This window comes from Cupressus sempervirens, chromosome 4 (genome assembly GCF_028749045.1).
Source record: "Cupressus sempervirens isolate cs-2001-9-10 chromosome 4, ASM2874904v1, whole genome shotgun sequence".
NCBI lineage: Eukaryota > Viridiplantae > Streptophyta > Pinopsida > Cupressales > Cupressaceae > Cupressus > Cupressus sempervirens.
The window spans coordinates 695,713,833-695,728,099 of NC_143121.1; the positions used below are offsets into that span (position 1 = coordinate 695,713,833).

Below are 14,267 nucleotides of genomic sequence, written 5' to 3' on the forward strand. Positions count from 1 at the left end.
TAAGGCACTGCTATTTTCGAATCTGAAATTAAAAAAATTCATGTCTTACCAATACTCCACGTTGTCTATTTAAGGAGAGGGAATAAGCAACCTTCGACCAAACACGGAATCTTCGAACTAGCACAACTTGTTTATTCTTCAACCAGCTAAAATAAGAAAGAGCAGGACCCTTACCAAAGAACAATTCTTAATAAATAAATAAGTATGCATTTATAACATTAAAACAATCTAAATTTTACAATATAAATTATTATTTATTTATAAAACGAGTAAATATATTATTTCAGGTCCATACTTGACGTAAATTAAATGAAATTGAGCGTGCAATTTAAGGAAATGTAGGACTTCTCTTTCTCGGTCAATTTTATGTACGACAAAATAGAAGCTTCAAGGCAAACTCAGGGAAACTGAAACGAAGTAACTGTGATATTATTTATTGCATCTTTCTTATCAGCCACTCCAATAAAGCAGGATTTGTTCTAAGCTGTCAATCATCATATTCTTGCCTTGATCTCGCCAAAGGTATTCCCTTTCTGTCTCCCATGAAATCTACGGATAAGATGGAATCGGGCAGGGACAACACAATGCTTGGCGCCGCCAAGCATTCTCACACAATATCTAAAATCAGTAGAGTTATCCCCATCATTCGAACCGTACAATTTCCTTCTCCACAGTATTTCAAAACTGATGCTGCCAATTTTCCTACCCTAGTCCAGAAACTTACCGGCAAGCAACCGGCAGCGAAGAAAGAAACCGGTACAGCCGGTTCAAAGAAGAAGAAGAAGACTATAGGTGATGAGTATTCTTTCCCAAAGCAGTTAAGCGAAAAGGAATGCCCAAAATCTGCAGTAATCGGGAGGGGTTCATGGGAAGGTGGAGTGCAAATGTGTGATGATTTTTTTGAACTTTTTGGTGGACTAGAAAACGTGGATTTCTTGAGCGCTCTTAGAAATTCATGGTCAACGCTACCTGAATTTCCAACGAGTTATCACAGTAGCATCTTTTAGACAGTAAACAGAGGTGGATTAGGTCATTTTTAGCAATTAAAAATAGGACATTGAGTAGTTGTTTTGGCTGTCGTATATAGAACTGGTGCGCACTTAAGATATTCCTTTGTCTTTTGTTTTCTCTGTGTCTAGCAGCAGACAGCAATGGTTTTACTTTACGCCATTTCATTGGGATTTTAGTAACTGTGAGAAAATGTGTCAATGTTCCAACGTTCAATGTTACTTATCCACACATCTTTCTTCGAACCACATAGACAGAAAATAGTTTTGCATGGAACCGAGAGTTGAATTAAAATGCCGGCTCTTCGTTTCAAAATCCGCCTAGGGTAATGAAAAGCTAACCTCAGAGCTAGTATACAGTTTGACTGAAATTAGTTGTTTATTTCAAGTGGATTTGTACGGTAAGACATACAAAACAGCTAACGATGTTTGCTCTCATTGAGACAATTGTTCCTTTATTTATTTTTAATTAACATGTGCTTAAATGAGATTAGTAGTTAGCATATAATGGATACAAATGAGTTTCTTAGTTTTAGCTGACTCCCAATTTTTAGTCTCTGTCTTTTACTAAGGTAGGATGTGAAAGGATTTAAACAAAGAAATTAAATGTCGCAATAAGAAGAAATACACAACACCGGATTTATCCTGGTTCACCACAATAGTGGCTACGTCCAGACTGCAGAGTATTGAATTAATAAGAAAAAGTTGTTTACAAAATGAGCAGGAGCAGCATATAAATGGGCTCCAATAATATTACAAATGAAGAGTCTTTGGAAACCAAGAGACTCGATTATTGGAGGGAACAAAGATGACTGTTGGCCTTCACAATATCAACAAACTCCCACCTGAAGGACAACCAATGCTGCAACTGATCACCCAATACCCTGCTCAAAGAATGATCTATCTTTTCTTCACAAGCCCAAGAGAAGTTCTAGCACATTCAAACTTCTCTTTGGCAACAACCTTCGTGAATATATCCGCCAAATTGATCTTGGTGTCAATCTTGACAACATTCAACTTGCCCTCTTCGACTGCATGATGAACAAAGTGAGCATGTGCATCAACATGCTTGGAGCGATGTTGGGATGACTAATTATGTGCCATGAAGATCGCACTACGGCTGTCACAAAATAGATTATATTCATTTTGACGAACTTTCAAGTCACCAAGTAACCGCTGAAGCCAAATCATTTCCCTTGCACCTTCGGAAAGAGCTAAGTATTCAGCTTCAGCTGAAGAAAGAGCAATGGAATGTTGCAACCGTGGTGCCCAGCTGATCACAGCTCCAGCAAATGTGAAGGTGTAACCAGTGGTAGACCTTCGTTTATCCAAGTCTCCAGCAAGATCAGAATTAGTGTAACCTTGTAGCTGAATTTTGTTTCCACCAAAACATAAAACATAATCTGAAGTGCCTTTTAGATACCTTAGTATCCATTTGACGGCTTCCCAATGAGCTTTTCCAGGATTGCTCATGAACCTGCTCACAACTCCCACCGCATGAGCAATGTCGGGGCGAGTAGAAACCATAGCATACATAATACTACCAATGGCTGATTTGTATGAAATTTTCTCCATAAATTCTTTTTCTTCTTGTGTTTGAGGACATAATTCAGAACTTAATCGAAAGTGACCAGCAAGAGGAATAGGAGTTACTTTTGATTCAGCCATGCCAAATTTGTCAACAACTGTGTCAATGTATTGTTTTTGAGACAAAGTGATTTCCCTCTTTTTCCTATCCCTTGTGATTGTCATACCAAGAATCTTTTTGGCCACCCCTAAGTCTTTCATTGCAAATTGGCTTGCCAATTTTTGCTTCAACTCATTAATGATTCTTTTGTTTGTGCCAGCTACTAACATGTCATCGACATAAAGAAGAAGGCTGAAAAACTCTCCACTTGGAAGTTTCTTAAAGTAGACACATGGGTCTGATTCACATCTTGTGAAATTATGCTCAGCCATGAAGTGATCAAATTTTACATACCACTATCTTGGGGCTTGTTTCAGGCCATACAAGCTCCGATTTAATTTGCAATAAAGGTGTTCATGTCCCTTCTTTACGAACCCTTGTGGCTGCTCCATGTACAGTTCTTCTTCTACATCACCATGTAGGAAAGCGGTTTTCACATCAAGTTGCTCTAATTCAAGATCCCATACATCTGCTAATCCCAGAACAGTTCGGATAGTTGTCATTTTGACAACTGGTGAGAAGATTTCATTGAAATCTATCCCTTGTTTTTGATCAAATCCCTTTACCACCAATCTGGCTTTGAAGCGTTTATTGCCTTCTGCTTCATCTTTCACACAATATATCCACTTGTTCCTAAGTGGTCTTCGATTAGGCGGAAGAGAGACCAAATCCCAGGTTCAATTCTTGAGTAAAGAATCCATTTCTTCACGCATTGTTGTTTGCCATTTATCACTATTGACATCATTGAGAGCTGCTTTGAATGTATATGGTTCTGAAAATTCTGAAATTAGAATTGAAGGCTCTGCTTCTTCAGCGTACAATAATTCATAATCAGAGAATTTAGCCGGCATTCTCCGTTCTCTAGTGGATCTTCTCATTTGGGGTTCTTTGTTCTCTGGTTGAACCAATTCAAATGGAGAACCGGTTACACTAGTTTGCTGGTTTAAATGTTGAATGCCCTCTCTGCTGCTTGAGAACAGATTATTATGAAGTGTGCCTTCTCCCTGTGATATATTTGTATTGGGTGCCTCAAAACCGATATGTAAACTATGTTGATTTTGAGACATGTTACCTCTACCTACCATATTACCTACATGGTGAAAGGGTCTTTGACTGCCATGAAACTATCGTGAAACTGTCTCCTCTTCATTAAGTTGTTCCCGTGAATTACCAAGATGCTGGTCTGTGCTCCCACCATGATTACCCTACACATTAACGTCCTGCAAATAAATTTGTAGACCCTGTGAAATAGCTCTAACACATTGCAGATGGAGTTCTGCACCCTATACATTCACCTCTGTTACGTGCGTTTGAACCTGGTTTTCATTTGCCCCTTGCAGATTATGTGTAGGCTGTGGATTAGTTGGACCTACACTCTGAAATTTCCCACGTGTATTGCCAAGATTGTGGCTTGAGTTTCCACCATGCTCAAATGGATATAGTGACATACGTTTACTGTGAGTACTCTGTATATAGACGGGATTGCCATGGATATCAATTGGCACAACCTGCGAATTACTCTCATCCTCCAGATTGATGTCCTGCAGTTCTATTTGCCCACCCTACATCGATGGATGAGCATTATAGTCCTTTGACTGATAGCCCATTGTAGTAAGAGGATCCCTTGTACTTTGGTTTGAAAAACTTTCACAAGCTTGATCGTGACGGAGAGACAAATTCCTGTCATGAGAAGAGATATCAAAAAACTCTTGTGTAGAACTATCATCATGTCCTGTGTTCCCAGGAGTGGAAGAAGATGAAAAATTTGGAAATAGTACAGAGGTGGGACTATATGAAATAGTGTTAGAAACTATTTGTGGATTCAATCCAACATTCCTTTGTGCAGCGATTGGCACAAATTCTTTTTCAGACATTTCCTGAGAATTTAATGCTGGAAAGGTTTTCTCATTGAAGACAACGTCTCTGCTTCTAATAATCTTCTTATCAGTTAAGCTCCAAAGCCTGAAGCCAAACTGATCCTCTCCATAGCCAACGAATATGCAAGGCTGAGATTTAGGATCCAGCTTGCTTCTTTTTTCTTTGGGCACATGTGCAAAACCCTGACAACCAAAAACTTTAAGATGAGAATAAGAGAGTCTTCTACCTTGCCATTCCTCTTCTGGAATTTCAAAGTTCAACCTTGAAGAAGGACTTCGATTAATGAGATATACGGCTGTATTACATGCCTCAGCCCAGAATTCTTTTCCCAATCCTGCATTAGAAAGCATACACTGAGCTTTCTCCATTATTGTCCTATTGAGTCTTTCCGCTGCCCCATTTTCTTGAGGGGTGTAGGGCACAGCTTTCACCCTACTAATACCATTATCTGCACAATAATTGTCGAACTCCAGCGAACAAAACTCACCTCCATTATCCATTTTTAAACATTTGATCTTATGGCCCCTTTGGTTTTCAACAAGAGCTTTGAAAACTTTAAACTTAGAAAAGACTTCAGATTTATTTGCCATCATATATATCAATACTTTCCTAGTACAGTCATCAAAGAATGTAACAAAAAATTTTGAACCTCCTAAAGAGCTTACCTCAACCAGACCAAAGACATCCGAGTGTACAAGTTCCAATGGTTTCTCCTTGAGATCATGTCCATCTTTCAAGAAGCTGACCCGCTTTTGTTTTCTGTAAAGACAATATTCACAAAATTGTAAGTTTGTTGATTGGAGACCTGGTAGCTGATCCCTTTTGAGCATTATCTCAAGGCCCTTTTTGCTCATGTGGCCTAATCTTTGATGCCAAAGTGCTGCATCGCTGCCCATGACTGTCATAGCAGCCCCTATTTCAGTAGGCTTCTCAAGGAGATAAAGATTTCCAACTTTGCTTCCCTTGGCAATTATTCTTGAACCCTTGGTAACTTTCCAAGTATCCGGATATAAGAATGGATAATATCCTTGAGCAAAGAGCTGACTAACCGAAATTAGATTTCGCTTTAATTTGGGAACATGGCGAACATCTTCTAACAACCATTTCCCTCCATCTTCCAGCGGTAAAAAAATGTCACCTTTGCTAACTATTTCGCAAGATTTGTTGTCTCCAAGAAATACCTCTCCAAATTGACCACCATGGTAGTTTGTGAAATAATCTGTACATGAAGTAGCATGGAAAGAAGCTCCAGAATATATCACCCAAGAATCTGATTTTGTGTCACTTGTAGAAAGAAAGAAAGCACTTTCATCTTTCTCATAGGCTGTATTTGCTTCCATGTTTCTCACATTTTCTTGTGCTTTTTTGTAAGCCCGACAATTTCTCTGTGTGGCCAGGCTTACCACAAAACCAGAATTCACCATTCCTACCTCTTGACCTTGAACGATTGGGTGACTTTGATCTTCACTGATTGTAATTATTATTTCCTCTATGATGGCTTCTTCCTCTTCTCTCAATGCTGACCATAATGAGAGCATCACTGGATGAGGAGTCTTTGTTACTCCTTCTCATGTCTTCACTTAATAAAGTGGCAACAACTTCATCATAGGCCAGCTTTGACTTCGTAGAGCTTGAAGTACTTACAGCTATAACTACGGGATCCCAGCTGTCAGGTAAAGAACATAACAAGATGATTGCTTTGGATTCGTCATCTTGAGTCATACCAACCGAGCTTGCTTGACATAATAGGGTGTTCAAATCATTTATATGATTTGACATTGCAATCCCTTCCTTCATTTTCAGTTTGTAGAGTTTCTTCATAATGAAGATTTTGTTTGCAGCCGACGCCGTTTGATACATATTCTGAAGTTTGTCCCAAACATCTTTTTTTGACGTCTCATTTGAGACATTGAACAAGACATTTTTCGCTAGTGAGAGAAAAATGGATGCCATAGCCTTGTCATCCATCTTTTTCCAATCTTCATCAGTCATTGTAGACGATTTCTTAGACTTTCCTTCGATTGCGAGAGCCATGTCTTGCTTAACCAGCAAGGAACGCATCTGCACTTTCCACAGGCAATAATTCTTGCCTGTAAATTTCTCTATTTTCAAATACTCCATCTTTTTGGAAAATTCAACACTGATTTTCCAATCTGCACACCTCGTGCTCTGATACCAATTGAAAGGATTTAACAAAGAAATTAAATGTCGCAATAAGAAGAAATACACAACACCGGATTTATCCTGGTTCACCACAATAGTGGCTACATCTAGACTGCAGAGTATTGAATTAATAAGAAAAAGTTGTTAACAAAATGAGCAGGAGGAGCATATAAATGGGCTCCAATTATATTACAAATGAAGAGTCTTTGGAAACCAAGAGACTCGATTATTGGAGGGAACAAAGATGACTGTTGGCCTTCACAATATCAACAGGATGTTCCCATTGGACCCCATATGGTGATCACTATTAAATTTTTTTGCTAACAAGAAATTTGCAGCATTCGAAACTTTCAAAAGTTTGATTCTAATAATCAATTTTGTTATGCTATTTTCAATTTTCTAATTGGTCGATAGGTATTTTCTTGCTTTTTGTTTGTGTTTTGATAAATAGAAAATAAAAAATTTAAATGACATAATTTGCTGGCATTTATTTACTCGGTCCTTTGACTCCAACTAATTTATGTTCAATTAGACAATTTCAAATGGATGACTTGCACTTGTCAAAAAATGTTTAGCCTTTTTTTCAAGCATCTTGAGTGAATGCCAGGTAATATGATATTTGCATATGGTGACTTTTAGAAAAAAATAATATAATAAAAATTAGTTCTTCTGATATCTAATTTTTAGAAAATAAAGGAATACATTATTTTATTTTTTTGTTTAGACTGCAGGAATCGGTGCAACACGGCCCCCCTATAAACTGCAGTGTGCCAAAGGAATACATTATTAGTATGTATTTTTTATACCATTTATTTATCTAAGGTGTTTGAGTATTTAATTAGTGCGATTTTAACAATCATAAAATATTGTTATTTTAATATTTAGTAATTACAATTTTATAATAATAATATCAAATTGTGATAGTTTTTATAGACTAGAAGAATCTAATTCTTGTTTGAAAGAAATCAAAATGTTAAATTCTATTATGATTAAAATGATGACATATAAGGCAAGAGCCTACAATACAATGGTAAATTGTGAGCCTCTTAATTGAGAGGTCTTGGGTTTAATTCTAAATGTGTCATAAATGTGTTATTTTAAAAAAAATATCATATTTTTTTTATATTTGTGTCATTTTTTTAAAAATATCATTACACACACACACACACACACACATATGAAATTTATTCATATTATTATCAATCATATTTATCACATTATATTTATGTCATTTATTTTAACTATTAATCCTACTATTTCATAATTTTTGAAAGCTAATTACACACACACACATATGAAATTTATTCATATTATTATCAATCATATTTATCACTTTATATTTATGTCATTTATTTTAACTATTAATCCTACTATTTCATAATTTTTGAAAGCTAATTTGACTTATTAACAAAATTTAATATCTGCCAATAGTGGCATGTTGTGATGGTTAAGTTGTTGCATTGTTATCCTTGCCATCAAGGTTCAAATCTCATGGGGATGAGGTCCCCTATTTGTGGCCTCACTGGTTCATAGCTCCAGGTCAAAGCGTTTACCCCTCTTATCAAAAAAAAAAAAAAAAAAATTTAATATCTATTATCAAAGAAATAAAAATAATAATCTTCTTCATAATACTCATAAAGCCCGTTTTTACAAAGGTGTCTAGCCTAAATTTCTTACACCCATGAGTAAATAAGCAATTTCTTTCAGTCTATAGTAACAAACATCATCAATGATTAAGTTTATATTTAATTTAGTTTAACTTTGGGTTTACATTTAAGTTCATTATTTAGGTTAATAAATAAACTAGTTTTAGATTAGTTTGTAAGTTATTCTTCTAGGATGTTGTTCATAGGATTTGTAAGACTATCACTTCATAAGCAATATTTGAAAGATTAAAAACTAATCAATATTTGAATATTTGATTTATTTTCTATATTGTCAATCTTGAGTGTATATATGCTTTAATTTAATTTATACTTTTTTAATATTATAGACAAAAATATATTTATGTTTCATCTTTTTATGATGAATTAGATCCTTTATTAATTTGATGACACTTACATTATCACAATAAATATCTATTTAGTGAGAAAAACTTTTATAAGTCAAATGGCTAAAATGTCTATAACGCACTCTACTTTTGTGGATGACAAAGTGTCAATGCTTTTCTTTGAAATTAAATTAATTAAACTAGACCTAAAAGAGAAACTATTTCTAGATGTAGACTTATGATCAATGAAAGCCAAAAAGATTGAATTGTTTAAAATAGTGGTAATCAATACCAAAATTTATAGTGCATTTCACATAGCTCAAAATTTCTTTGGATTTTTTCATCTTTATCTTTGAGGGATTTGTCATGTATCTTTAAATGAGTGGAACTAAATAAGAAATATAAAGTCTTTTATAGGTTAAAAACATCACAAGCCCAACAATCCTTTTGTAATAAGTCTCATAAACTAATTCATCACCATCACATACAGTGGAGGACAAATTATACTTAACCATATAAACATTTTCTATCATATATTTTGCATGCATACTTTCATAATGAAAATTGTTCTTACTTTTATAAAGTTATATTCCTAGAAAGTATTTCATAAGAACTAGATCTCTTATCTCAAATGTATTTACCATGGCCTATTTGATCTCATCCTTCATTTTATAATTACTACCAATGTGCACTAGATCATCAACATATAAAAGTTATAATACAATTATCATTGTCTTCTTTCTTATCATAACGGGCACCTTCACTCTTACTTCTCATAATTCCATTTTGTTGAATGTATCCATCACTCCTAGCATGCCATGTTCTTGGTTCTTGTTTTAGGCTTTCCAAAGCCTTCTTTAATTTTTTGATCTAGTTTTCCTCTTCAAAACATGTTCCAAAATATTACATAAATACTTCTCATCATAAGTACCTATTAAAGAAGGAACTCAATTTCATGTGGTGTATCATCCATTTTTTAAAGCATCTAATGAAATCAACATTTTGATAGTTTCTTTTCTTTTGCACTCATAAGAATTTTTCTTAATAATTTATTCCATTATTAATTCCTACTAAACATAGAATTATATATTTCATGGCTCACTTATTATTCAAGATTAATAACTAACACTTCAATTTTTTAAAGAGATCTTATTTGAAATATTTGATATCAATATAATTCTACATTAATGATAGAATGTGAAGATATGAAATTATAAAAAGCACTTTAGTACATGTAATCTTCTCAATTAGACTATAATAGTAATAGATAGATGAACAAAGAAGATAAATGGTATTAAATTGTTCCTTTTCAATTAATTTTTTTTCCATATATTGCAATTAGATCACTAGTAATTGAATTTAAATTTGTGCTCAAGATACTATCTATTTGTAATAGGAGAAGCATCCTATATGCCATCTCACATACAATTTATCTTTAAAATAGTATTGTGAGCCATGCCCATTACAACAACTTAATGTGAGAACAAGTGATGCCCCTCTATTTAAAAATGCTCTTTGCGAGGCATACAACTTTACCTGTGATGAGTGACATCTTAGTTGTAGGTAGTTCAATGTCCACTTTAAATTTCAAAAAATAATGAAGGTCTTTAAAAATCGGAAGCTACATGTTGACGAAGTTAGCCCTCATGACTAGTGGTCCCTCCCACTTAGAATTTTGTATCAAACTAAATTTGGAGTGAATAATTTTTTACAATCAAATTTTTTATATTTGTGTTTGTGGATGTGGCTATCCTCCCACAAAAATGTATAGTTCACCAATTTTCAAATGATAAAAAATATCATAGATTTTTTTGAAAATTTCAGCAATTGATCTTTATGATGTTCATATTCCATACTTGAAAACTGCAAAAAGTATAAATTTTTTTTACTATGTTTTCATAAATCTAGAAAATAAAAAATTGACTTTGTTTTGTCTTTCGTACCTTTTTGTGGTAGAGTAACATGTCCCTGGCTAAATAGCCAATCCTCTAGCTCATTCCATTGCTTACTCGATCTGTTAACTATATGCAATAAATGTACTTGTACATATAGGCTTACATAGTGACAGTCTAGTCTTGAAATGCACACAATATAGGTATCTTAGTTTACAACAAGTGTTTATTATTATTTAATTTTATAATAATGATGGGGTTTTTGAAAAGTTGAGTTTCACATTGAATTATAAAGGCTTTCCTATTCGTAAGATTGTAGACCTTATTCTATCATGAAATGTGCTAATCATTTTTATGAAAACAACAACAAGTTTCTTAACTAATTAGATTTGAATATGGTACAAAATTTTTATTGCTAAATAGTAATGGCAATGCTCCTTGAGGTGACAAAATGAACTGTTATAATATTTCAAGCATGCTCAAAATCAATTTAAAGATCAAACATCGATTTGTATACATTGAAATAAGGGCTTTCCTATTTCATAGTTCAGTTTTCCATTGAATGCTCAGATGGTTTCTTACTCCAATTTTCTAACTATGATTTGATGTCTTGCATAGTTTCATTTTTTGTACCATAAGCATTTTATAATATATAAATAATTTTTATTATGGATGATAAATATTATAACTTTTATAATAGAAAATGAGTCAAAGTAAATAATATTCAAATATCAACCATATTATAACTAAGAATTTCTACCACAATAGACTTGAAAATCAAAAATTAAGAAGAATATTTTCCATTCATTATATTCACATAAAAATGTATAGGTACCATATATAGTTGTGTGTCAAAAAGAATAAAGCTACAAGAAAGGAAACAACTATAGGAAAGCTACAGGAAAGGAAAGAATCAATTTAGGAAAAAATAGTTTAGAAAAGAATCAATTCAATATTAGAAACAATCTAATATTGTAACACCCCCCCTCAAGTTGGTGCATAGATATCCCACATGCCCAACTTGCCCAAAAACTTCAAGAACACTCAACTTGAAATTGCTTTGGTAAGAATATCAGCTAGCTGATCTTCTGATCGAATCTTAGGTAGCTCCATAATCTTTTAATCCAAATTCTCCTTAATAAAGAATCTATCTATCTCCACATGCTTTGTACAATCATGTTGAACCAGATTATGAGCAATATCACATGTTGCTTTATTGTCACAATATAGTTAAATTGGCCACCTAGGTGGACAATCAAAATCTCTAAGAAGTCTTTAGCCACAATGCATCACTTACTTCAACTGCCATACCTCTAAATTCTGCCTCCACACTTGATCGTGCAACAACATTCTATTGTTTGCTTCTCCATGTAACAAGATTACCTCCTACAAAGGTGAAATAACCTAAAGTAGTGTTCTAGTCATCTACTACTCCAACCCAGTCAACATCAGTATATGCATCCACACTATTATAATCCTCATTTTTAGTGAATAAAATTCCTTTTCTAGAAGTAGACTTCAGATACCTCAAAATGTGCATAACTGCATTCATATGTTGCTCTCTAGGATTATGCATAAACTAGCTAACAATACTTAATGCATAGGCAAGGTTTGGCCTTGTGTGTGGTAATTTCATCAATCTTCCTACGAGTCTCTAGTATCTTCCTTTATCAACTGGTACATGATTAGACTCAATAAATAACTTCAATCCTTCTTCCATGGGTGTATTAGTGGGTTGACATGCTGATATACCAATTTCCTATAACAAGTCTAAGGCATACTTTCTTTGAGACAAAAAAATCCCTTTTTCAAATTGAGACACTTCGATCCCAAGGAAATATTTCAAGGGACTGAGGTCTTTCATTTTGAATTCTCTGAACAAATAATCCTTGAGAGCCCTCCTTTCTTCAGGATCATTTCTTTTAACTATCATGTCATCCACATACATAATAAGTGCACTGACCTTACCCTTCTAATCCTTTATGAATACGTTACGGTATGAATTGCTCTGATGGTAACCAAAGGCTTTCATTAACTTTGTGAATCTTCCAAACCATGCCCTTGGAGATTGTTTCAATCCATATAGTGACTTCTTTAATCTGTACACATTCAGACTATGTATTTCTGGTATCATGTAGCCGAATGGGAGTTCCATGTAGACTTCTTTAGAGAACTCTCCATGAGAAAGACATTCTTCACATCAAACTATTGTAATGGTCAACCCAAGTTTGCAGCTAGAGACAAAAAGACTCGTACTATATTAATTTTAGCTACAGGTGCAAATGTCTTTGTATAATCGATTCCATAGGTTTAGGTGTACCCTTTTGCCACTAGTCTCAACTTAAAGAGTTCAATTGAACCATCTACTTTGTACTTAACAATATAAACCTACTGACATCCAACTAGTTTCTTTCCTAGTGGATGGTCAACAAGTTCCCAAGTATTATTTCCCTGTAATGATTTCATCTCCTCATTCATAGTGGCTTTCCACCTTGGATCAGCTAAGGCTTCCTACACATGGTTAGGAATAGATACAATAGATAATTTATTTACAAATGATTAATTTGATTCTGACAAATAATAGTTAGACACATAATGACTCATAGGATATTTAACTTTACTAGAAATTTTAGACTCATATGTAGATTTAGAGATACCTCTGATGAGATGCTAAGGTAGCTATTTTCTAGATGGTTCAAGTCCATCCTTGGTAAGTGATTGGTGTGGTGTGAGGGACTCAGATAGAGGTGGACCCACAACTTCACTTTCTAGGTGTTCACTACTACTTTGATCCAAAGTTTCAATTACTTCTTGATTAATAGTTTCAAAGAGTTCCCCTTCTTTAGAGATGTCCAAGCTACCCACATCTTTAGGAATGTGAACATCCACATCTTCAGAGGTGTTATCCACATATTTAGAGATGTCCAAGCTACTTACATCTTTAGAGATATGAGCATCAACATCTTGAAAGATGTATTCATCATAGTCTAGAGTCTAAATTTCCTTCTGATACTCCCCCTGAAGTTCAAGGTCAAAGGAAAAACACATCGAGTCTTCATAAAAAACTACATCCAATGTAATAAACATTTGTTGAGTTGGAGAATGATAGCATTAGTACCCCTTTTGATAAGAAACATATCCTAGAAAGATACATTGCATCTCTTGAGGAGATAACTTGTTGTGTTGATTCTTATGGAGGTGTACAAAAGCTACACAACCAAAGATGTGCGGAGGTAAATTTGGGACAATAGGAGAAACAACCACCTCATTAAGAGCTTGGGGTGGTGTTTGGAAATCAATAGTGCCAGAGGCTACCCAGTTGATCAAATATGCTTTAGAGGTAAGTGCTTCGCCCTAGTAGGATAATGGCATATGGGCTTCTATTAGAGAAGCATGAACAACCTCCAAAAAGTGACAATTTTTCCTCTTGGCTAACCCATTCTGCTGAGGTGTATTGGAACAAGTAGTTTGATGAATAGTTCTATGTGCTTCCAGATACTGCTGAACTTCAAAACTCAAATATTCACCTCGACTATCACTATGAGGAACTTGAACTTGTGCATTGTACTAAGTACGAATCATGTTATAATTTTTTTGAAATAACAAGTTCAAATCACTTTTAGGCTTCATTAAACATACCTAGGTCATAT

The 14,267-nt window shown here is 34.4% G+C and overlaps 1 protein-coding gene across 1 annotated transcript; it reads left to right on the forward strand.

The window, feature by feature from the left end:
* The first annotated feature begins 560 nt into the window (after positions 1 to 560).
* LOC149563179 (VQ motif-containing protein 18-like) lies at positions 561 to 1,007 on the forward strand. The gene has a single exon (XM_089828083.1). It carries the CDS (start codon positions 561 to 563, stop codon positions 1,005 to 1,007), a length of 447 nt encoding a protein of 148 aa, XP_089684209.1.
* The last annotated feature ends 13,260 nt before the right edge of the window (positions 1,008 to 14,267 follow it).